The sequence below is a fragment of the Rhinatrema bivittatum genome, chromosome 13 (assembly GCF_901001135.1).
Source record: "Rhinatrema bivittatum chromosome 13, aRhiBiv1.1, whole genome shotgun sequence".
Classification (NCBI taxonomy): Eukaryota; Metazoa; Chordata; class Amphibia; order Gymnophiona; family Rhinatrematidae; genus Rhinatrema; species Rhinatrema bivittatum.
The window spans coordinates 34,283,780-34,309,443 of NC_042627.1; the positions used below are offsets into that span (position 1 = coordinate 34,283,780).

General features: G+C 43.2%; 1 protein-coding gene across 1 annotated transcript in view; it reads left to right on the forward strand.

The window, feature by feature from the left end:
• Positions 1-24,911, forward strand: part of OTUD7A (OTU deubiquitinase 7A) — a 311,705-nt gene extending 286,794 nt beyond the window's left edge. Inside the window, exons 11-12 of the mRNA XM_029575217.1 lie at positions 9,440-9,524; positions 19,962-24,911. Of these exons, the coding sequence (XP_029431077.1) occupies positions 9,440-9,524; positions 19,962-21,395 (1,519 nt within the window). The 3' untranslated portion in view covers positions 21,396-24,911. The remainder of the gene's footprint in view (positions 1-9,439; positions 9,525-19,961) is intronic.
• The last annotated feature ends 753 nt before the right edge of the window (positions 24,912-25,664 follow it).

A 25,664-nucleotide genomic window follows, 5' to 3' on the forward strand; every position in this document is an offset into this window, starting at 1 on the left:
GGGATGGCATAGAGTCCAACAGGATAAACATCCTGCATGAGACTAAATACAAAATTGAATCTTTATGGGTAGAAATCCCTTGTGTGTCAGGGAAGACTATAGTGATAGGGGTATACTACCGTCCACCTGGTCAAGATGGTGGGATGGACAGTGAAATGCTAAGAGAAATTAGGGAAGCTAACCAAATTGGTAGTGCAGTAATAATGGGAGACTTCAATTACCCCAATATAGAATGGGTAAATGTATCATCGGGTCACGCTAGAGAGATAACGTTCCTGGATGGAATAAATGATAGCTTTATGGAGCGATTGGTTCAGGAACCGACGAGAGAGGGAGCAATTTTAGATCTAATTCTCAGTGGAGCACAGGACTTGGTGAGAGAGGTAATGGTGGTGGGGCCGCTTGGCAATAGTGATCATAATATGATCAAATTTGATTTAATGACTGGAAAAGGAACAGTGTGCAAATCCAAGGCTCTCGTGCTAAACTTTCAAAAGGGAAACTTTGATAAAATGAGAAAAATTGTTAGAAAAAAAACTGAAAGGAGCAGCTACAAAAGTAAAAAATGTCCAAGAGGCGTGGTCATTGTTAAAAAATACCATTCTAGAAGCACAGTCCAGATGTATTCCACACATTAAGAAAGTTGGAAAGAAGGCAAAACAATTACCGGCATGGTTAAAAGGGGAGGTGGGGGAGGAAGTGACGTCACCGGGCTGATGGCGGTGTGAGGTCGGAGCTCCGTTACCCACCGAGTGCAAATAGCCCCAAAAACCATCAGAAAACCTCCCAATCTGAGCTCTAAACGGTGCGATTCGGCTCAGGAACTCAGCAGGCATGTCTGTGCGCAAAAAAACTGTGGACCTAAAACAATTCTCGTTCACGGCAGCCCCAGAGGAATTTAGAGCAGGCCGCATGGACCATGAGGCAGCAGCAGAGCAGAGGCCGGAATCACCAGGGGGCCCGATACGATCAGAATCGCCAGGTACTGTGATAGATACGGCGATATCCAAAGAAGATTTTCATAATTGGTTCTGTGAAATTAAAGAGGGGATGGGCTCCCTCCATGCAGAGATACAAACGCTAGCGGCAGACATGCAACGCGATCATGCGGCACTGGGTGCAAGGGTGGACATCTTGGAGACACAGATGGGAGATCAGGCACAGGCTGCTACAGAGTCACATCAAGAGCTAACAAAACTAATCCATAAAACGGAGGAACAACAAGCGTGGTTAGAAGATCTAGAGAATAGATCGCGAAGGGGAAACCTCAGATTCAGGGGGATCCCTGAAGGAGAACCATATGCGGATTGTGAGAAGATTATAATAGAAATCTGCAGCCTTCTTCTTGGGGAAGCCCAATCAACACCGGATGAACCCTTACCACAGATAAAACTAGATAGAGCACATAGAGCCCTAGCCAAACCTAAAGGGAATATACCACGAGATGTTGTGGTGTGTTTTCATAATTACAAAATCAAAGAAAGAGTACTGCGACAGGCCAGGAGTGCCGTGGATTTTCAATGGCATGGAAAGAAAATTGAAATCTTCCAGGATTTATCCCCTATCACCATACGTAGAAGAAGGGAATTTTGGGAAGTGCTGCAGGTATTACGTGAGAACAACTACAAGTATAGATGGTTGTTCCCCTTTGGCCTCCTGATCACCATTCAGGGTGTACATACCAGAGTTCAGAAAGTGGAAGAAGCCACAGCTTTACTTCATGCAGTCGGGATATTGACCCAGTCAGCGGGAAGCACAAAGCAGATGTCACAACAGCTTATGACTGATAGATCTCAAAGGTAGCAAAGAGTGCAGTCTGGTGGCAAGCGGCTTTGCAGACAGACAGAGGAAGTTTCTGCACAACTCGCAACTCAGGACTGACCGAGACATTGTGAGAGTTATAGTAACATGCTATTCAAGATATGCTACTAGTTGCTTGTAGAGGCACTCTGGTATTAGATATTAAACGTCAGGCTGAAAGGGCTTGTTGGGAACGTTAAGCAGCCTGGCAAGATTTTAATTTTGCTAGGTATTATTAAGATGGGGTAACTGTTTTAGTGACCGTAAGGCAAATTGAAAGGGTGGGGAGGAGGATCTCATGCTTGTGGTCAGGTATGGGAGGTGACGTTAGTCCTCACATCCAGCAATGGATTTCTGGAGTAGGGGGAGGGGAGAGGGGGTTGGGAAGGGGGGGGGTCTTGCAAGTCGGGGAGCATTATTGGAAGATGGCATGGTACTGTTATAGATTTATCTAGATGCAATATGGAATCTGCTGCTTCCATAGGGAACCTAGCTTTCATCGGTACACAGGGTGGCGATCTACGGGGTGGCAGCTTCATAACCCTACATATTGAGCTATGATGAGTGATCTAAATATTTTATCTTGGAATGTAAAAGGGCTGAACTCCTACTTTAAGAGGAAAAATTTATTTCAGGACCTGAGTAGGGCAAAGGTTGATATACTATTATGTCAGGAAACATATTTAAAAAAGAGGTATGAGAAGCTTATGGCCTCGCCACAATACCCTACGCAATACTTTGCGGCTGCCACAAAGGATAATAAAGAGTTGCGGTGTTGTTTGCCCAGGATGTGATAATTGATGTGCTGTCAGTGATTAGGGATACCGAAGGTCGCTATATATTAATTAAGTTTAAAATGGGGGCTGCCTGTTACACTTTAATGAATATTTATCCACCTAATCAGGGACAGGGGCCTTTCCTACATTAAATATCTGACGTGCTTCAGCAGTGGGCAGAGGGCTACCTTCTACTAGGAGGTGACTTTAACCTCACACGCTATCCATTCCTAGATTCTAGTAATAACAAGGGGGCTGTTGGTAGCGCACATCGGAAGAGCTTCAAAAGATTGATGAGGCAATGGAATTTGATTGATGCTTGGCGATTGTTTCACCCAGGGGAGATAGATTATACTTTTTTCTCCAGGGTGCGCCAAACATATTCTCGGATTGATTACATTTTAGTGGATAAAGCATTAATTAATTCTGTGCAATATACAGGAATTGAGCCTATTACATGGTCTGACCATGCAGCTATACGGTTGAAGATAAAGTGGATGGGGGTACCTTCGGGGGATCGTTTCTGGAAACTAAACGAAAGTAAATTAGACGATGCAGCCTTCTGTAAGGATCTGGAGTCGGAAATTGCCCTGTATTTACATGAAAACACTACAGAAGATGTAACCCCCACCACAGTGTGGGAGTGTCTAAAGGCCGTGGTACGAGGGAAACATAGCTCGGGCGTCTTATTTGCGTAAGGCGGATAATCAAAAAAGGGGTGGAATTATTACATCAGCTGGGTAGGCTGGAGATAAGGCATAAAAGGAGTCCTGATAAAATTATAGGACAACAATTGGAAAATCTGAGGGCGGCCCTGAAGGATCTGTCTCATGATGAAACCATTTTTCATTTAGACCAGGCAAAACATAAATTCTTTGAAGGGGGCAATAAGGCGAGCCGTCTCCTTGCTAGAAAATTGAAAGCCAGAGCTATTCAAAACCAAATTATTAAGATCAGGGGGGCACAAGGGGAGGTGCTCACAGAAAATGAAAGAATCAGGGAGAGATTTACGCAATTTTATCAACAACTTTATTCCAAGAGAGAGGATATCTCTGATAAGGAGATAGAGTCTTACTTGGCGGACATTAACCTCCCCCACCTTGACACTCTCCAACAGGCCCGATTGAATAAGGAGATATCCCTATTGGAAGTTCAGGCGGCCCTGAAAGACTTGAAACTGGGTAAATCCCCAGGAATAGATGGATTTTCCGCAGGTTTCTATAAGAAATTTAGTTCACAGATTGCATACCCCTTACAAGCGGCTTTCAACCATTTATTGGGAGATGGTCAATTCACCACAGCAGCAAATAGGGCGGGGATCACTATCTTAGCTAAACCCGGGAGGGATGCGACGTTGTGTGGATCCTATAGACCCATATCCCTGATCAATTTAGATTTTAAAATATTAGCAAAAATTCTAGCAAACCGTTTGGGTTCGATAGCCACTTATCTGATACACCCAGACCAAACAGGGTTCATACCGGGTAGATTAGCAGCGGATAATGTCAGAAGAGTAGGGAATTTAATCTGGCAGGCACGGGTAACAGAGACTCCCTTGGTGCTACTGACAGTCGATGCCGAAAAGGCCTTCGACCTTGTACATTGGGACTACTTATTTGCGGTATTAAATAAGGTGGGACTGGGAGGGCCGTTCACAGCTTGGATTCGTAAACTTTATCATCAACCTAGTGCATGTATTAAGGTTAATGGAGGATATACTAAACCCTTTGAGATTGCACGGGGGTTACTAGGTAGGGTTGCCCTCTATCCCCTTTGTTGTTTGCGCTATATTTGGAACCACTAGCGGCCAAAATTAGATCCCTACCTGAGATTCAAGGTATGAAAGTGGGTACTCAGGAGTACAAGCTCTCTATGTTTGCGGATGATGTTTTATTCACAGTTACCCATCCTGATAGTTCATTATCACCTTTGGTGCAGGAGTTTCAAAAATTCAGCGCCGTATCCGGTTACAAGTTAAATGTTGATAAATCGGTGCTCCTCAATGTAACACTTACGGATGAACATTACCGCAGCCTGAACAAGCAACATTCTCTTAAATTTAAATTGGTTCACTCTACCTTGAAATATTTAGGTGTACGTATTGGCCCAGAATTTGATAAACTGTGTCAGCATAACTATGTAGGTATATGGAGAGAAAATTCTGGCGGACCTGCAAAATTGGGAAAGGGGGGGAATTTGTCATGGCTTGGTAGAGTAGCCACGGTCAAAATGAACATCCTATCTAGATTGGGATACTTGTTCCAAACTCTCCCTATATCTGTCCCATCAGGGGTGATTAAAGGTTGGCAAAAAAAGCTATTTCAGTTCATTTGGAAAAGGAGACCTCCGAGAGTGAATAGAAGGGTTCTGTTTCTCCCTAAGAGCAGAGGAGGTCTGGGGGTGCTGTGTCTTCAGTGGTACTATGTGGCTTCACAGCTGCGGCCGCTGCTGGATTGGCATCGCCAGAATTCAGACAAGAGGTGGGTCCAGCTGGAAGCAGACCTTGTGTCGGGAAACCGTTTAGATAAACTTGTCTGGTTACCGAAACAGCGTAGGAATTTGCCAGCTGTCTGTCCTCCGACCATAAAGCATACATTACAAACCTGGGATACATGGAAATCTACTCTGACGGGTAACAGGGAGGTTTATATAAGGACTCCTATATTTGGAAACCCAGGGTTTCCTCCGGGAATGGAGTGTGTGGCGGCTAAGAGATGGGAGAAGCAGGGGTGTACTCGCTTAGAACATGTATGGAATCAGGGACGGCTGTGGACCTTTCCGGAGCTGCAGGTGAAATATGACCTGCCTACTAATACATATTTCTTTTATTGTCAATTACATCACTATATCTCTCAAAAGGCGAAGATCGCAGATCTACGCAGAAGTAAAACTCTGTTTGAGGGGTTCTGTGATATGGCGAGCACTCTTACAAAGGTGATCTCCCGGATATATATACTTTTATACGGAGAATTAAGTACACAGCCAGCCCATATTCAAATGGTGAAAAGGATTTGGGGTACGCCCTCACAGATACGCAATGGGCATACATTTTTACGGCTACCAATTAGTGCTCAATTGTTTCTTCCATAGTGGAACATGGGTACAAAATGTTGTATTGATGGTATCTCACGCCCACGAAGTTACATCGCTTTTATCCCCAAGTATCGGAACGGTGCTGGCGGGGATGTGGGGAGATCGGTACTTTTTTGCATATATGGTGGTCGTGCCCAATAGTGAGGAAATATTGGGACACTGTGACACAATGGGTCTCAGGTATAATGGGCAGTACAGTAATTAAGGACCCGGTGGTTTTTCTGCTTCAAGCTCCCAGAGATACACTTCATAGTAACGAGGATTATTTTCTACAACAGGCTCTATTAGCGGCACGAATGGAGTTAGCGTGCTGTTGGAAAACAGAACAGATTCCCACCCTGGGTAGAGTGATAAAACGTTTGCAAAGTGTTCACTATCTGAATAAACTCACCGCTATTAGGCGGAAGCAACTCGCCAAATTCGAATTAAGATGGCAATGTTGGATATCATGGAAGGGTGAGACACATATTTCATCAGGTTCATGAGTATGAGTATGTTTATTTCATAGAGATGTCAACCTAGTTAGGGGTACAACGTGCTTACCCACAAGGGATGGTTGCTCAGACTTGCAAGGGGAAAACAGGGTGGGGTGGGTGGGAAATAATAAAAACTCAGACACCTGTTATCAAGGTTACAATTTTGCTGGTTAATTGAGTGAGATGTTGGTTATTCATTGTCCCAGTTTTTGGTTTCGTTTGTTGTAGTGTTGGACTTTTTCTATGAACTTCAGAGCAGGATGTATAATAATGTGTTTTGTATCCGGTCCACTGAAGCGCTGGGATGTTTTGACTGGCAACTTCCAGGAGGAGAGAGGTCTACAAGTTACGGAAAGTTAGAAGAAAAGACAATTTAGGACAATTTAAGAAAATTGTAAAGATGTTAATTTCTCACTTCCGATTTATATTGTTCTATTTTTCTTGTTGATATGCTGACCTTGTTTTAGTCACGGTTATAACCACATTGGTTATTCATGTCTTTTACTTCTGTTTAAAATTATAAATAAAAAAATTTTTAAAAAAAGGGGAGGTGAAAGAAGCTATTTTAGCCAACAGATCTTCATTCAAAAATTGGAAGAAGGATCCAACAGAAGAAAATAGGATAAAGCATAAACATTGGCAAGTTAAATGTAAGACATTGATAAGACAGGCTAAGAGAGAATTTGAAAAGAAGTTGGCTGTAGAGGCAAAAACTCACAGTAAAAACCTTTTTAAATATATCCGAAGCAGAAAGCCTGTGAGGGAGTCAGTTGGACCATTAGATGATCTAGGGGTTAAAGGGGCACTTAGAGAAGATAAGGCCATCGCGGAAAGATTAAATGATTTCTTTGCTTCGATGTTTACTAAAGAGGATGTTGGGGAGGGTACCCGTAATGGAGAAGGTTTTTCATGGGTAATGATTCAGATGGACTGAATCAAATCACGGTGAACCTAGAAGATGTGGTAGGCCTGATTGACAAACTGAAGAGTAGTAAATCACCTGGACCGGATGGTATACACCCCAGAGTTCTGAAGGAACTAAAAAAATGAAATTTCAGACATATAGTAAAAATTTGTAACTTATCATTAAAATCATCCATTGTACCTGAAGACTGGAGGATAGCAAATGTACCCCAATATTTAAAAAGGGCTCCAGGGGCGATCCGGGAAACTACAGACCGGTTAGCCTGACTTCAGTGCCAGGAAAAATAGTGAAAAAATAGTGTGAAAGTGTTCTAAACATCAAAATCACAGAACATATAGAACATATAGAAAGACTTTGTTTAATGGAACAAAGTCAGCATGGCTTACCCAGGGCAAGTCTTGCCTCACAAATCTGCTTCACTTTTTTGAAGGAGTTAATAACAGGTGGATAAAGGTGAACCGGTAGATATAGTATATTTGGATTTTCAGGAAGGCGTTTGACAAAGTTCCTCATGAGAGGCTTCTAGGAAAAGTAAAAAGTCATGGGATAGGTGGCGATGTCCTTTCATGGATTGCAAACTGGCTAAAAGACAGGAAACAGAGAGTAGGATTTAAATGGGCAATTTTCTCAGTGGAAGGGAGTGGACAGTGGAGTGCTCAGGGATCTGTATTGGGACCCCTTACTTTTTCAATATATTTATAATAAATGATCTGGAAAAGAAATACGAGTGAGATAATCAAATTTGCAGATGACACAAAATTGTTCAGAGTAGTTAAATTACAAGCAGATTGTGATCAATTGCAGGAAGACCTTGTGAGACTGGAAAATTGGGCATCCAAATGGCAGATGAAATTTAATGTGGATAAGTGCAAGGTGATGCATTAGGAAAATAACCCATGCTATAATTACACAGTGTTGGGTTCCATATTAGGTGCTACAACCCAAGAAAGAGATCTAGGTGTCATAGTGGATAACCACCTGAAATCGTCGGTTACAGGTGTGCTGCGGCAGTCAAAAAAGCAACAGAATGTTGGGAATTATTAGAAAGGGAATGATGAATAAAACGGAAAATGTCATACTGCCTCTGTATCGCTCCCATGGTGAGACCGCACCTGAATACGTGTACAATTCTGGTCGCCGCATCTCAAAAAAGATTATAATTGCGATGGAGAAGGTACAGGAGAAGGGCTACCAAATGATAAGGGAATGGAACATAACTCCCTATGAGGAAAGACTAAAGAGGTTAGGACTTTTCAGCTTGGAGAAGAGACGACTGAGGGGGGATATGATAGAGGTGTTTTAAAATCATGAGAGGTCTAGAACGGTAGATGTGAATCGGTATTTTACTCTTTCGGATAGTAGAAAGACTAGGGGGCACTCCATGAAGGTAGCATGGGGCACATTTTAAAACTAATCAGAGAAAGCTGTTTTTTTACTCAACGCACAATTAAACTCTGGAATTTGTTGCCAGAGGATTGTGGTTTAGTGCAGTTAATATTAGCTGTGTTTAAAAAAGGATGGATAAGTTCTTGGAGGAGAAGTCCATTACCTGCTATTAAGTTCACTTAGAGAATAGCCACTGCCATTAGCAATGGTACATGGAAATAGACTTAGTTTTTGGGTACTTGCCAGGTTCTTTATGGCCTGATTGGCCACTGTTGGAAACAGGATGCTGGGCTTGATGGACCCCTTGGTCTGACCCAGTATGGCAATTTTCTTATGTTCTTATAGCTTTACCCCACTGCATTGCAGGAACTGCAGTTCTGATTTTCATATGTAAATCTATGGGAAATCAAAACTACTGAGTCCCTGCATCAATGTCCTAACTGATTTTACAAAGGCTACATGTGCAAACATTTTCTTTTATACAACTTTTTATAAGCTGAGTTGAAATTTATGCGCTATAAACAAGTAATTTTGGCAGCGTCCCAACCCGGCTGATACTTCCGGGTTCACAGCTGCTATCAGCTCTCCAGTCTCCCCACTAATCCTGTTCCTTCTACCATCTCCTTTCAACTGCAAATATTATAGAAATCTCTTGTGAACCCTGTGTTTTGCCATGAATGCAGGGCTCACGACCTGCGTGTTCACGCATATTGTGCACAGCGTAGAGGGGGAAGTGACCTGCATGCAGTAGGGTAAATGCAGGTCTGGGTTCCTGTTCCTTATGGACATGGAGACACATGGCCATCCCTATTTGGAAGCAAAATTACCATTGCCTAGTTATAACATGTTTTGTTCTGCAGTTGCTGTTTTAAATTACCTATTTTCCTATCTTCTTATCACAAGAACCTAACTGCCCTTCTTTTAGAAGATATCCTCTTAGTTGAATTAATATTGTGTTCTTTCTCCTGTTTTTTCATTCTTAGTTTTATACTGTCCCTGGAGGCGAAGCTGAACCTTCTGCACAGCTACATGAATGTAACATGGATCCGCATACCCTCGGAAACCAGGGTAAAACTCCACTCTCCAGCACCACGTGACTGGCACTCATGGCGCTGCTTAGGTGGGTGGGTGGGTTGCTACTGTACATTCCTTATGGAATGGAATGTATGCGGAAGTCTTTGCAGAATGCAGGAGCACACACATATTTCTGGAAAGAACACCTCGTCACAAATTTATAGCGGACACTATATTCTGAGAAAAATTGATTGACACAGTTAGGCAGGAAACTGATAGGTCTGTTTGTTGATTTACATTTTAGGCTTTAAGTTAAACATTGCTGTACTCCATATACTATAGACAGGGTTGTCCTTTTGGGGGGGGGTTGATTTTATTAGAACAAAAAGAGGCGATTTGTCTCAGGCCCCGTTGCTCTTAAGAGGGCCCATGCACTGCCACAATAGTCCCGTCCTTGATATCAGTTCGGGAGGAGCCGGCAGGATGGGACCAATCTCAGCAAGATTTGCCCCTCAATCTCTTGCTGCTTTTCCTGCTTTTGCTAGCGTGGCTCCTCAACCCTGTTGCCGCTGCCCTTTTACCGCCAGGTAATTTTGGCCCAGCACCCAAACCCGGCCGATACTTTCCCGGGTTCACAGCTGCTATCAGCTCTGCGGCCTCCCACTAATCCTTCTCCTCTCAGCTGCCAGCCAGAAATAAACTGTGGGGGCCAGGCGGACCTTGCTCTCTTAAAGGGGTATCAGCCCTAGCAAACAGCTAAAAAGGAAAGAATTGAAGCATTCAGGCGCCCTCTAAAGTGCACCGTCTAAGGCACTGACCACCAATTGTCGTTGCCCCTGCCCCTTCTGGTGTGGGGGATCCTGCTCCCTCTCACCCTTTAACCCTCTGAGCGGGGCCCCTGCTGGAGCAGATTGCTCTGGACCCCAGCCCCGTAGGCTCAGCCCTGCACATAAACACAAGAAAGCAGCCTAGTTACACGGCACTAAGGATGCAAATCAATCAAAGACAGAGCTTAAGGTGAAACAGGAAATTTCAAGTTGCTAATATCCTCTGTCTTTAACTAAAGCAAGATTAACAGGCGAAAGATTAGGCCTGTGCCAATGCAGTTATCAGTAGTTCTGTGAATACAATTTTTAAAAGAAAGGACTCAATAGGTGCCTGACCTTTACTAAGAGAGCAGTTCTGTGTGTTAAAAACCTGCTTAGAGGGGCTTGCCAAGAGATGGAAGAGTGCTAGAACAGTGGTTCCCAAACCTGTCCTGGAGGACCCCCCCAGCAGTCGGGTTTTCAGGATATCCACAATGAATGCATGCCCCTGCCTCCATAGCACTCAGATTTGATCTCATGGCATATTCATTGTGGATATCCTGAAAAGCTGAGTGGCTGGAAGTATATAAATATCCTACCACAATGTGGGCAGTTGAAAGGCTATGTCAACCCCCTCCCTCACCCCCTCCCCAGTTACACAGGCTCAAGCAGCTTAACATTCGATAAGTTTTATTGGATGGATAAATAAATGGCCGCAGCCCTTATAAATAGTAACAGCAAAACACAATACAGCAACAAGCCACAATAGCATAATAATACAACTTGTATAACTTCATTAACTTAACCACTGAATTAGCTCCTTAGTGACCAGCGCTACCCCTTGCAAGGAAGTGCTAAGCTCCTAATTTTCTGAGCTTGTGCACTACCCCCCGGCCGTAGAAGCCAGATAGCTACCACTGACACCTGGCCGTCGAAGCCACAGCTTCATTTACCTAGGACCCGACCATTAAAAGTCAGTCGTTTGGTCTAAGTGCCTCAGTGCTCCCTCACCGTCAAGGATCTGTGTGGGTCCTGTTAGGCCGCTGGCCCAGTCAAGGCCGACCTGCTTCAGTTCTCGGGGCCGCTGGCCCCAGGGCCATCCCCTACTTAACCTATATGCGGGGGCGGGTGTCACTAGTCTGGTCACCGCGCCCACTGTTCCTGGTAGCGATATCGCTTACCGGGAGACCCCCACCCATGCACTAGGCTGCGGCCATTAGCGGTAAGATAGCCTCAATAGCATCCTGAATATCAGAATTGAAAATATCCCCACCCAATATCAGAGAGGTGTGTACCATCAGGCCTGAATAAACCAGGGTTTTCGTCCAGTAACTCATGTCTAATACATAAAACCATTATATAGTGAGCAGAATTTCGTAATCCATTTATTGATTTTTCTTCTAACTTTTTCAATAGCAACGATGTGAGTGCTCACCTCTCCAAATCCTACGGGGGGGTAATGTAGGACCAGAGAAGGACTGACTCTGGGAACAAATTGTAAAGAGTCACTAAATATCTCTGTATTTTCTGTGTGAGCTCAATGCTCTTAGTGATGGGAAGGTCATTACCCCCAGGTGTATGATTATAACATTTGGAGGGGGATAGACTTTTATTAGTTCCATGACAGTTCCAAGCTGGTCCCATCTCATCCCCGGGATACTTTTCCACAGCAACGAAACCTGACGCATCGCAAAGCCCAGGTGTTCTCCCTGTGGCCGCTCGAGGGCCCTCCTATGCGTCCAGCGCACAAAGGAGTGGCTTATAATCCAGGCGACACGCATTCGCGAGCTATGATCTGTCAACAGATAAAAGGGGGGGGGGGGGTAATGAGTATGATGTTACAGCTGGTTAAAATACTCGAATGGCCTTACATAGTGACTAAACCTTCTCGAGCGCCATCTGCCTATGGCCATTATTCCCTGTCCATCAAACCCAAGCTTGCCGCCATGATTTGCGGCCCCTATCCGGAAGGAGTGAGACGAGTAATCCGCTACTCCAACTCCCGCTGACTGCAGAGACTTGTGGAGGACTCGAATAAACTGGTATCTACTTAGCGAATCTCCTCCCACGTGTACCAGCAATTGGCCGGCAACCGACAGGCGATCCCTCAAGTAGATAATGGAGCAATGCACTGGACAAGTGGCCTCCCCAGGCCATTCGTGGAGAATAATATTAGAACAGATACCAAATTGCTCAGTCTTTGATCTGCGGATACATATGTGAAGCTTCTTGTATTCAAGCATTGTGTTTTCCTTCTGCAAGCATGCGGGGGAAGGCCTATTTGCAGAATGGGCCATAAGCTCATTCACGCGCAAGGCAGCATAAAATGACAGAGAAAACGCACATTTAAATAAATTGGCCTTGAAGGTGTCTGAGCAGACAACTTCTAATGACCTGAAGATCTGCCTCAGAAGGTCTAAGGTTATGGGCCTCCTAGTGTCCTTAGTCTTAGCTGTCTCCCTCTGCCAACCCAACATAGCTCTTTTGATCGGGAATAGAGCAGCGCAGCTGGGAAATCCTAATATTCTAGAAAAGAATGAAAGGCCTGCAAGGCGGCTAGCTACAGCCGTTCTGGATTTTCCCTGGTTCCTGCAACGTAATATGTAGCGCAATAGGGAGGTCACCGAGATCGACCACATTTCATCATCACATTCAATGTCCATGCAGCTGCAGAAGTGTAGCAAAGCATTTCTATAAGTCCGCTGTTTATTTTTGGATAAGGATCCCATGATTAAGTCCCCAAAATTCGGGGGGGGCCAAGCTGCCACACCTCTTCGGGTATGGGGGTAGGTAAAAGATCTGCTGTCAGGGCGTGGCATCGGACAAGCTGTCAACTGGAATCGGGAGGGAGAGAGAATCAGCAATGTAATTATGTACGCCGGCATGGCAGGGTAATATTTAACGCAGGCAGGTGAGAACTAGCCATCTTATAAGGGTATTGTACTCAAATGTGCGAGCAGACAAGGCATTAATAATTTGTACAACAGCCAAATTGTCAGATCTGAAAATAATGTGTGACCTGCTTAATGATTGACCCCAAATTTCAAGCGCAACAATGATTGGAAACAACTCAAGGAAGGTGAGGTCCTTGGCTATCTTGTGTTGTAACCAATGGAGGGGCCAACGTTCAGTGCACCAGGACCCTTGGAAATAGATGCCGAAGCCAACACCCTCCTGCCACATCCATAATAGCTGTAATTCACCATTCTGCCTAGGTGGATCCTGCCAAAGGTGGCACCATTTAAATCTTGCAAGAATATTTCCCAAATGAGTAGGTCCTGCTTTATTGCGTTAGTAACACGTATGCGATGATGTTTTCTGCGCACACCCGAGGTTGCTAAGGAAACCCTACGTAGGAAGGCTCTGCCCATGGGTATGACTCTGGATGCAAAACAGAGTAAGACAATCAGGGATTGAAATTGATGTAAGGTTGCCTTTTTTAAACCGCGCATTTCGCTAATAGCGTTGCGGAGCTTGCAAACTTTATCAGTGGGGAGTCGAGAGAACTGAGCCTCAGCATCTAACTCTATTCCTAGGAAAGTAATAGCCCTAGCTGGTCCCTCGGTTTTTTCTTCTGCCAATGGGACACCAAAGTGACAAGCAACCGCTTTTGTTGACACTAACAAGTTAGTACAATCAATCTCATCTCGTCCTACCAGTAAGAAGTCATCGAGGTAGTGAACCAGCTGCCGAGATCCTGATTGCTGCTCGATAACCCAATGCAAAAAGGAACTAAATTGCTCGAAGAAAGCACAGGAAATGGAGTAGCCTATCGGGATGCATTGGTCATAAAAGAATTGCCCCCGGAATTGAAAACCAAGTAAATGGAAGGAATCTGGGTGCACAGGTAGCAGGCAGAACACGGACTCTGTCAACCTTTGCCATATGCACATGGGGACCCGCATTCTTGATGATACTGATGGCAGAGTCAACAGAGCATAGGTGTGGGTCAATGTGATCATTGACAGAATTACCCCGGGGGGAAGGAAAGATTGTGTATGAGGCGGTAGTGGCCTGGCTCTTTATTTGGAACCATGCCCAGAGGGCAAACCACCATATTAGTAAAGGGGTGGGTAGGGGAATGGTCCCGCTATTCGCCCTAAAAACAATTCAGAGGTTAATCTTCTTCACCGCCTCCTCCTCGTGCCTAGATAGGGAATGGGCATTACAAGGAGGGGGGGGGGAGGATGGGAAGCAACATATTGACTTGGAATTCTAAAGCCGTAAGTGAAGCCATTAGAAATTTCCTCAGCTTTGTCGGAGAACGGGTAGCTTTGAAGCCAGGGGCACATAGCATTAACGCTGACTGGGGTTAGGGCTAGCGAATTCAGCTGGATGGCCGTTGGGAGGCAGATGCATTTGACGGCGTTCTGTAGCATTCCGGCATTGGGTAGTGGGGTGAGACCCAAGACCACATGTGGAGCACAGGTGTTTGAATTTGCAAGTTGCCCATGTGCAGAGGCCAGCGTTAAACTGCCTGCACTCGTCATGCCTCCCGCTACCGTGAAAGGGATACCTATCACAAGGAGTGGCAGGAAGGGATTTGTCCTGCCAGGTGGACTTATGCAACGTCATCTCGTCCAACCAGAGGTCCAGTAATCTGTGCTTCCAAGTAATTAAGCGATTCTGAGCCATACTTTTCCTGAACCTGATGTCGTAATTTAACCATGCCCATCCGCCTCGCCTCTGGGCTTTCATTATGGTGTCTATATATCTTATGAGAAAAGGGGACTGATCAGGCTCACGCTCAATAATAACGCTCATCATAATGTGAAAGGCTTTTATCCAATTGTAGATATTTTTAGCGATTTTGGGTCGCTTATCTTTTATTTCAGTAGACCCTGCTTTTTCTGGCTTAGCATCTAAATCTGTAATTAGTAGGGAAAAATGTCAATGAATTCATGATTCCATATTTTATTTATTGTCTGGAGAGGGACGCTATGTGCTAAAGAAGTGACTCCGCACAAGACTTCTTCCGAAACCGGCTGTTCAGTGACTTGGGATGCTGCCACTCCCACATCCATGGGGGTCAAGACTGCCGGGAGAGCAGCAACATGAGAGCCAGGAACCGGGGCGGTGGTGGGAGAAATGGGGAAAACTGAGGACACTGGCAAGGGCAGTACATCCACCACTGGGGAACGGGGTCAGGTAAACAATCAGCATTGGAAGGCGCTGCATCACCCGCTACGTCAATAGCAGGGAACGCATCCCACACTGTAGCGAGCGAGCCTGAACTTCTGCGCCAGATGTCCGCTTCCTTTTGAAAATCTTAAAAACAGTGCATATGGCCCTGGCCAGAGCCCTCTCATCATCACTGCCATCAGATGACGAACCAGTCTGTAACTGAATAGTGGGCTTACCTCTATTCCTTGACAAATCTTGAGGAACTGAGACAGTGGAGGGTCTAGTATTTCTGCGACAAGGAGCTGGCGACTGGGGCTGAGGCCTAGCGGCACTTTGCCAGGAGGCCGTTGTTTGTCTTCGTCTTAAAGCAGATGTTATCATAGTGTCTGGACCAGGCGGGGTTTTGGCGTGCAGAGATAGATCTTGAGGAACGCACTTGGTTGATGTTTTCTTTTTATTCTTGGATGAAGAAACAGGTATTGCAGGTTGAACTGTCGCCATGCGCTCCCTAACCCAATCAGTCCCGTGAGCAGTTGCCTGTTCACAAATCTCCGCTAACAGTTGTTCCATGTCGGTCTGCTCCACTGTTCCTGTCAGCTCGCCTCCGACTTGATGCTGTTGAGATGTTGTTGCCACCCGATGAGTCCTAGGTTTTGCTCACCCTTGACTCCTCTGGTGTGTCACCGATGCTCATCTCGAGTTAGTGGTTCCGCTCCTATTTTGGTCCCTTGGATTGGGGTTTGTAATTGAAGCGGCATGTGAGATAGACTCTTGTGGCAAGGGAATAACAGGTGCAGAAGTGGATGAAGTATGTGTTGGATGGCCCTGATCTTGTCTGGTATGAGCCATGCTTTGCAAGCTGGAAAGGCAATAAGAAATAACAGCAGACAAGCAAGCAAAAGCTGTAAAGGCAATAAGAAATAACAGAAAGCAAGCAAAATGTTACAAGGAATTCACCACTAATATTATTTGGTTTTATTAAAATAACTCACATGGTATGCCTGCCTGCCATGTACCCTAAAAAACATGGCCGCCTGCCATGTGCCTTAACCAATCATGATCGCCTGCCATGAGCCATAAGCAACATGGTCGCCTGCCATGAGCCATAAGCAGCATGGTTGCCTGCCATGAGCCCCAAGCAACATGGCCGCCTGCCATGGGCCCCAACGAAAATGGCCACCAGCCATGTGCCCCAACGAACATGCTGCTCCTCAATGGCTGCCCACATGTGCAGCACCTCTGCTAAATAGGCGTTGAAAACACAAATATTAAATAAAAATGTTGATATTTTTATAAAATGTTTTTATTTATTTATTTTTATTTATTTTTTTTTTATTTATTGTTTGGCAATTGAGAAACATATTTAATCGTGACCCAAAGCAATGAACCATAGGAATATTGGGATGGGCACGTGACGCTCACATAAAGGAAACATTTAAAACCGAAGTTTTAACAGGACAGTACAAAAGAAGTTATGAACTAAAAATGCAAATATTAATGTTAGGTAAATGGACAGCCGTCCACTCTGTAAAATATGATGTATACAATAATATGCCGGTCAAACATAATTTTTTTTTTTAAAGCATGGGCCGCTGGCCCTTTAAGCAAAAAATGCTATAAATGTAAACAGGCCGTAAAACAAGGACAGCTGTCCTTATAGGTATGCAGCCCTTTAAGCAAAGAGAGAATATTTGCAATGCAAGCAAGCAGGCATGCTAATGTAATCAATTAATTTTTTTTTTTTTGTAGCCAGGCATGCCTTAAAACAACCTACTTTAAAGTATCAGAGGGGGCCGCCGGCCCTTTATATAGCAATAAATAGCAAAAAAAAAATTTTTTTGTTTGTTTTATTGTACAATACTAGTAGTTGATAGAGGATTTCTTCTTTCTGGAACGGAGGCACCGGATGAAGATCTGCAAACGGCCTCACTGTCTTGCCCTTCCCTCCTGCAATGAGGGGTCTGATTCGGCGATGCACTGCCGGCAAACACGTGTGCAGGCGAGCAGTGTAGCTGCACATCCCCTATAGCAGGCTCTCAGCGCCAAAAGCCACAGTCGGGGAGGGCATCCGAACCGGAGAAATCAGCAGGGGAGCCACACCGAAGACAGCGCTGAAGACCTCAGTCGGGGGAGGGGGGGAGAATTGAAAAGTCGTACTGTAGCCGGCAGTCGTGGGACATGTACACAGGAGGGAATCTGAATGGCGGCGCGAGGCAGCAGCGAACCAAACGACCGGTAGGAAAAAAGGCACAAGAACCTGCGCCGGCGTTGCCTGGTCGAAAAAGGGGCCATCCTATCAATAGTGAGTACATAAAGGAATGATGCCTTAGAAAAAATTCCCCACAGATCTCTTAAGACCACAGGAGCACATCTGTTGTGGTTCTAGCAGCTATATCGGTCCTGGAAAAAAACTGAATTCTTTGCTGTTTTGATACCTTTAATTGGACCAGCATAAAAATTATCAAAAGATGTAATTGGACATTGAACTTTCAAGATCACAGATGTCCTTTCTTCAGATCTTGGTTCAGCAAATTATTTATTTTTATTTATTTGTTTGTTTTTATATACCGACATTTGTAGGGAGCATCACATCGGTTCACAATAAAATATTAAATGAACAATTTAAAGAATAAAAATTGAATTACAATATTATGTTCAAAAAATCATAAAATACATAAAATGACATGCAAAATATCCAGAGTGCACCTGCAAAAAAGCTTAGGCATAAGTGTAATAAAACCTAGGAGTCCTGAGATGATACTGTCAGAATGGATGGGGGAAGGCAACTATCACCGGATGAGTTACCTATGTTGGCTCAACAGTAGTACTGAGTGTTCATTCATGTCCTCTGAGGACAACGTTTCTGTGTCTATAGGATTTCAGAAGAACATAGTTACATAGGTAGTTAAGTAGGCTGAAAGAAGATCAATCCAGTAAATTGTTAGCTAAGAGCTTTCTCTATGATAATCCAGAGGAAGGAAAAACTCCAAAGTACATCTTGTAGCTAAGTCTGCAGAAGTGAAAAAATGTTTCCCATCCTAGATATGGATATTAGCTCAGAATTACTAGATTTCCACATTCCCCTGACATGCAACTGCATTGCCATCCCCAGCAACATCGTTTTCCTCTTGGAAACTTGTCCAGTTTGATTTAGTGTTGTAGCCATAACTATTTTTGCTGGCAAAATGGTCTTTCAGTATTCTTTGAGTAAAAAATTCCTTCTTCTGGAGGTGGTGAAATCAATTACCCCGTACCCTTGGAAGGCGTCTTCTTTTTATGTTTGTTATTTCTTCAATAAAACGATCATGTACAAGATCTTTGTCGAATCAACTGATATATTTATATAGGGGTAGATTTTAAAAGGGTGCACGCACTACCCAGCGCGCGCACATGTACGCCCAATTTTATAACATGCGCGTGCATGTTTATAAAATCCTGGGTCAGTGCATGCAAGGGGGTGCACAATTGTGCACCTTGCGCGCGCTGAGCCGCACTGCCTTCCCCCGTTCCCTCCCAGACGCGCACCGTCCAAGCAGCAAATATGGCCACTGTGCTGGGAGCCTGCCCCCGCCCCGGACTTCCCCGCCCCTTTAGTAAAGCCCCAGGACTTACACACGTCCCGGGGCTTTACGTGCGTCGCTGGGCCTTTTGAAAATAGGCCTGGCGCTCATAACCTTTTTAAAATCTGGCCCCTAATGTAATATCGCCCCTTAATCCTCTGTCTCTGAGATAAATAGTTCCAATTCAGACAATTTGACAGGCCATGCAAGTCTCTTTGTTCCCTTTACTGTATTATCTTTCATTATATCTTTTCTAACATTTGGACATCCATCCTGAGGATGAATGCCCAAAACCAGACTCCATATTCCTACAACATTGTATTGCATACATGGTCAGATTGAAATGCATTTCCAGTTGTTTCAAAAGCATCTGAAGTGATTTAGACAATGAGACAAAGTGCAGTCCTACCCCTTTGTAAAGTTCATCTCAAACCCATCTGAAGTTGAGAAGAAAACGCCTTTGAAACACACTCAAGGGAAAGTTACCAGAGAGGTAGAATTTCAGCAGAATGCACTTGGAAGTATCAGGGAATGTTAAATGAAGTCTGTACTATATCTTATGTAGAAGTAAGCAAGATGTAGGAGCTAAGAAAATTCGGAACCATGGGGAAAGTTTCACTCAATACAACTGTGGCCACAGCACTTGATGCAGCTTTCAAGTCATGTAAGGTGAATATTAAATAGGAATGGAGAATCTGCGTGTTGAATACTGCCATAATCATGAAACATCTGCTGTATTTCAGCTGCTTCTTAGCTGTTAGAGCCAGGCTATGGTCCTTGAGTCCTTTAAATCTTATAGCTTTCCCACAGGTAATCTTCAGCATGGTTAAAATGTGTAAATGAAAAAAAGGGCAAACACGCATTTTATTAGTGGGTACATTAAAGGTGAAAAACTAATTTTTTGTAGTAAAAAAAAAAAGCTTGTCTTTTAAAAAAAGAAAGTCTGCTTCAAAATTTGATTTTCACCACGGTTAACTTGTTCCTGATTTCCCTCTTTCCAGGCTCCTTTGGCCCAGCCAGAATCTCCCACAGCTTCCGCAGGTGAGGACGTTCAGTCTTTGGCAGATTCACTGGACTCCGATCGAGATTCCATTTGTAGTAATTCAAACATCAACAATGGCAAAAATGGCAAAGAGAAAGAAAAGGACAAGCAGAGGAAGGAAAAGGAGAAGAGCCGGACTGATTCAGTGGCTAATAAACTTGGGAGTCTCAGTAAAACGCTGGGCATTAAGCTGAAAAAGAACATGGGAGGGCTTGGAGGCCTGGTGCATGGCAAAATAAGCCGGGCAAATTCAGCTAATGGAAAGAATGGAGACTCCACTGAAAAAGTGAAAAAGAAAGAATGTAAATCTCGCAAAGGCAGTAAAGAAGAATCTGGACAATCCGCCAGCACATCTCCTTCAGAAAAGACAGTAAGTCCTTCTCCAACAGACAAGACAAGCATGTCACCTGTCGACAAAATCAATACAAAATCCCTCTTGGACAAGCAGTCAGACCCATGGAAGTACAGTACAGATGTGAAGCTCAGCCTTAACATCTTGAGAGCTGCCATGCAAGGCGAGCGCAAGTTCATCTTTGCAGGTCTTCTTCTGACCAGCCATAGACACCAGTTTCATGAGGAGATGATTGGTTTTTATCTGACTAGCGCCCAGGAGCGCTTCAATGCAGAACAAGAACAGAAAAGAAAGGAGGCAGAAAAGAAGGCTGCTGTGGGTGGGTCGTCTTGTAGGAAGCTGGAGCAAGAAGCTTTTGGAAAAGAGAAGCTGGATTCCTCTTCTCAGGATAGGGCATCACCAGTCTTGCCTCAAAGCCATACAACTCAACTGGTCTTAAAACTAAAAGATCGCAGTAGTCCCACTGCTGGATCTTTTTCCTCACCAAGCAACAGTTCTAAGAGAAATGGGCCCATTCCAGTTTCTGCCCACTATAGCCATACTCCACCTGTTCAGAGGCAAAGCGTTATCCATTTGCATGATGTCAGCTCAAAGCCATCAGACTTCCAAGATGACACTTACAAATCAGTAGTTGGTACCTTGAAAACTTGTGCCACTTACCCCCAACAGAATCGATCGTTGTCTTCTCAGAGTTACAGCCCGGCCCGATTATCAGGCATCCGCACAGTGAATACAGTGGAATCGTTGACCTATGCCATGCCTACTGAACAGAAATCCCAGACCTATACCAATGGTTTTAACACCAACGACATTAGAGACTGTTTAGAATATGCTGATGAGGAAGCTCCTCAGACATGGTTGAACAATGATAAAAACAGAGGCAGAAGCACAGTTTGCCCAATATATTCTATCCATCAGAGTCGCTGTAAGAAGGAGAACTGCTCCTTTTATGGGCGCCCTGAGACTGAAAATTACTGTTCTTACTGCTATAAGGAAGAGTTAAAACGACGGGAGAGAGAAAACAAGGTGCACAGGCATTGAAGATCTTCCCTGACCACTTAGTCTCACCATTTGTTTTTCCAACTTGCAAAGTCAGAGTGAATGAGTGTGAACAAAACAACTTAATTCTTAAAACTGGTGGAAAATGTGACATGTGATGCTTTTCTGAGGGTTGATGCAGAAGTTAGATAATATGTTTATCATAAAAAGAAGAAATATTTATTTTCCATTTTGTCAGTTTGTCTCTTTTTTTATATACCACAGAAAGCTGAAAGGTTGTTTACTCCTCTGTCAGTGCTGTGTATATGTTTGGTCATAACTTTACTAACGGTGCCTGAACTTACACTGATATTTCTCAGGTAGTAGAGGGGAAGGGGAAAGAAAAGTCAGAATACTGGTGATGGGGATATTATTTTTATCTAGTGTCTGTCTGCTCAGAATTTGAGATAGGATAGTCATGAAAAGGATATATTTTTCCTCTGTAGTAAATCATTTTGAACTTTAACACTTTGATGTAGATTTTACATAATTCTTCCTAATACAGTGACACCTCACATTACATTACATTATATGTATTCAATCAGCAGAGGAAGGTCTCCGAATTTCCATTTTTTACACTGAAGTTAATTTAAAGTACTGTTGGCACACGAACTTCCAAAAACTTGCTTTTAATTTTTAAGAAAACATTACCAGTCTTCAAATCTGGCAGGGCCTTTTCCCACATCTCTTACATGGATTCTGTCTTATACCTTAAAAAATGCAAGTTTCTTAAAAGTTTCAGATGTCATCTACAAACACATTGTTTAAAGACATGCATTGTCCTTAATGGCCGGTTCTGCCATTTTATTGCCCCAAGAAAATCCCTGATAGCCGACCCTTTAGAACAGATTGATTCCTTATCTGTTACTGAGAGCCATGGACCAAAAGAAGTAAGTACAACAGGAAGAAAGATCAAGGTGTGATTGGAGTAGCACCAAATTCTTCTGATTTAGCGCACCAAAAGATATTTCTGAGCTCGATCTGAATTTGCTGTTGGACTGGAGAAATGTCTGTCCTTTAATTTCATTCAGCTGCTCCAGCTTCAGCTATGAGAGCATGCAAGTGTGCTGTGCTACAGGAGCATGTGAGTTTTGGTGAACGTTTTCTTTGGTCATTCAGCAGTTCCTTCTGCAAGCGCCAGAAATGTAAAAGTTACTAAATGCTCACAAAAAATAATTCCTACTATAAAGTATCAGAGGGAAATAGGTTAGACTAGCAAAATAGTTTAACGGTTTTCTACTTAACTTCTGCTATCTTAACAATTGCTATGCAAATGTTTATTTATGCACTCAAAGTTTAGGTGTATTATGGGGGAGATCCTATAGGGCTTTCTTAGGCATTTAATATTGATGTAATCTTGATTAATTCAGAAGTAGCATACTTGTAGAGATATTCTATATTACAAGATGCACCATTTAGGGTCATCTTATTTCCTATCTAATGTCAGCATAAAGTGAGCCTGCAGTAGAAAGGTTATAGCTCTATTAACTGTATTTTTATCTTTGACAAGAGTCAGCTGAATAACAAAAAAGTTTTTTTGTGAAAATTCATTTGCTAGGTTGCAATGCCAGTTTCACAGCAAGGTAGACTGATTGCCTATTGGAGCAGCGGGTTACATAGCATTAGCATGTTTTGACACCTGTGAGGCCCATCTTGGAGTTTATTTTCTTATTCTGACATAATGGTTCAAAGCAAAGCGTTCCCTTTATTATTGTGCTGGCATATCCTAGCCAGTCAAGCAGAATAATACCCACTCAAGTGACTGGAACTGGGCCCCTATTTAAACACAGGCCAATGGGCAATAGAGAGGGGAAAATACCATTTTTTGTTTTGCTGGCAGAATTTCAAATAACATTATGTTCTCATGCCCTCATAGGAATCCCAGGAGTTGCATTGAGAAATAGCAAGCCCCCCTGGCCAGCAAAATAACTGACCTTGATTGTAAGTGGCTTTTCAGCTTAGTCCATTTTAACTGTGTTTCAGTGTACTGCAGGTGTCTTTATTGACGTTTTATAGACTTATCACCAAATGGACTTCTAAAGCATTGATCTGAACTGATTTTGGTAATTTACACTACTTTCAGTTTATTTGCACATTAATTCCCTATGTACATGTTTAAAAAAAGTATACTGTTGAAAAAAAGGTGTTTGTATGTGTATTCTGTTTGTAGATTTATGGCTGTATTATGTTGGAATTTTACAAGCCAAGTTTAAATTGTAATATAGAAATTATTTTTATATTATTTTCAAAATATGCTACAGAGCAATATTTTGCGCCTTTATTGAACAGGGTTGTCATTTTAGTAGATTAACTGCAGAACTGTTGGTAGAAATTAACCTTAAACAGGAAAGCTTTGTAAACATTCTCAGAAGATATGAATCCTATTTATTGTTATGCATTCAAATGTTAAATGAAAGTTGAAATATACAAATGGTTTTTATTGAAAAGCTTTATTTTTTTTTTCATTATAATTTCCTACTCTTTGCCCCTCTGGTATGCAAAGCAATTCCATCTTTATACACATCGTGATGTAAGGCTTTCTTTTCCTAATGAATAGAAACACATCCGATCAAATGATCCTAACTGTGAAACTTGTGGCAGTAACACCCTGTCCAAGCATCAGCTCAGTTGCTCTGTACTCTTACAGCACATCAGCACCTAAAATGTATAATTGGGTTAGTCACTTAAGAAACAAGCGGGTAGGGGTAAAAGAGAATAATTGTAGGCATCCCCCATTACAAGATGGAAAGTAAGATATAAAGTTAGGGCTCTTTGTACAGCCCTCCTCTGACTACCCTGACATGATTTTTGTTGTATTTCAATGGTAACCTCTATGTTTCACAAGTAAACCTCACATATGTTGGCAAACATAGGATCCTGAACTGGGATTCACATGGAGGATGAGGTGAATCTTGCCAGGAAAGTACCCTCTTCAAAGGAAAGCATGGGGAAAAAAAAGATGGGGCTCTCCTAGCTTAGCGGATCGAGTCCTTGATGTACAGGGGGAAAAGGTTATAATTTGAAATGCCAAAAGCCTAGGCTGAAAAAGGATAGGCTACATATGAGTGTTGTAGTAGGTGCGGACCCCCGTGCAGTGTGGCATTTGAGCAGTGCCATTCTCATACTGGGGCAATTTTTTTTTTATAAGCATTGCATTCAGCAGCACATGCATTGTCAGCCAGTTGCCCCCTGTGGCTAGAGGAGGGGAGGGAAGGACCCTCTAAAGTCACAGCTGCCCCAAGGGTGTTCATCCCCCCTCCGCGATGATGCAGCCCTCTGGCAGTGGAAGAAAACTCCTGCATGGTGCTGTCACAGGTAGAGCAACACCCCCCCCCCCCCTCCCAAACTGCCACACAAGGTAATCGTCTGTTCAGCTTATAAGGGTCCACCCTTGTTTTCATTCTAAGTTGCAGACAAAAAAAAAGGGGAGAAAAAATATATTTTGTCAATGAACAGTTAATTGTGGAAGAAGAAATAGGTTGAAAACAAGGTATACAATTTTGTAAAGAGGGTTTATGCCAATAAAATATTCATTTACAGTATGTCGAAGTGGAATTTCTAATGGCTGGATTCCTTTACCTGCATGCATTTGTTCTCCTTTCTAGCATATATTTCAGCATTTAACTTCAATAGTTTTCGCCATTAAAAACAGGAAGAATAAAATCTAAAACAGAATTTCAAACAACTATTTATAAAAAAAACACCTCTTTATGTTTTTAAAATTCTAGATGGTTTTCATTTTTATCCAAACAAGTTATATACTTGGAAACTGTGGTTTCTCTTTCCTCCCCATAAAGGTTCATCATGTGTTTTACCAGAGCAGCATCTTAATGTCTTATAGCAGATGCCTTTCTTGAACTAAGACGCATTCCATGTTTCAACTGAATCAAGAATCGTCCCTCCTAACAGTTATGGTGGCAGATGATATTGACCTGGAGATTTCCTATTTCATGAACAGCCATGAATTTCATTGTTTGCAAATGTAATTGGCATTACAGAGACTTGGTGGAAGGAGGATAACCAATGGGACAGTGCTATATCAGGGTACAAATTATATCGCAATGATAGGGAGGATCAACTTGGTGGGGGTATGGCACTTTATGTCCGGGAGGGTATAGAGTCCAACAGGATAAAGATCATACAAGAGACTAAATGCTCAGTAGAATCTATATGGGTAGAAATCCCATGTGTGTTGGGTAAGAGTATAGTGATAGGAGTATACTACCGTCCACCTGGACAAAATGGTCAGACAGATGATGAAATGCTAAGAGA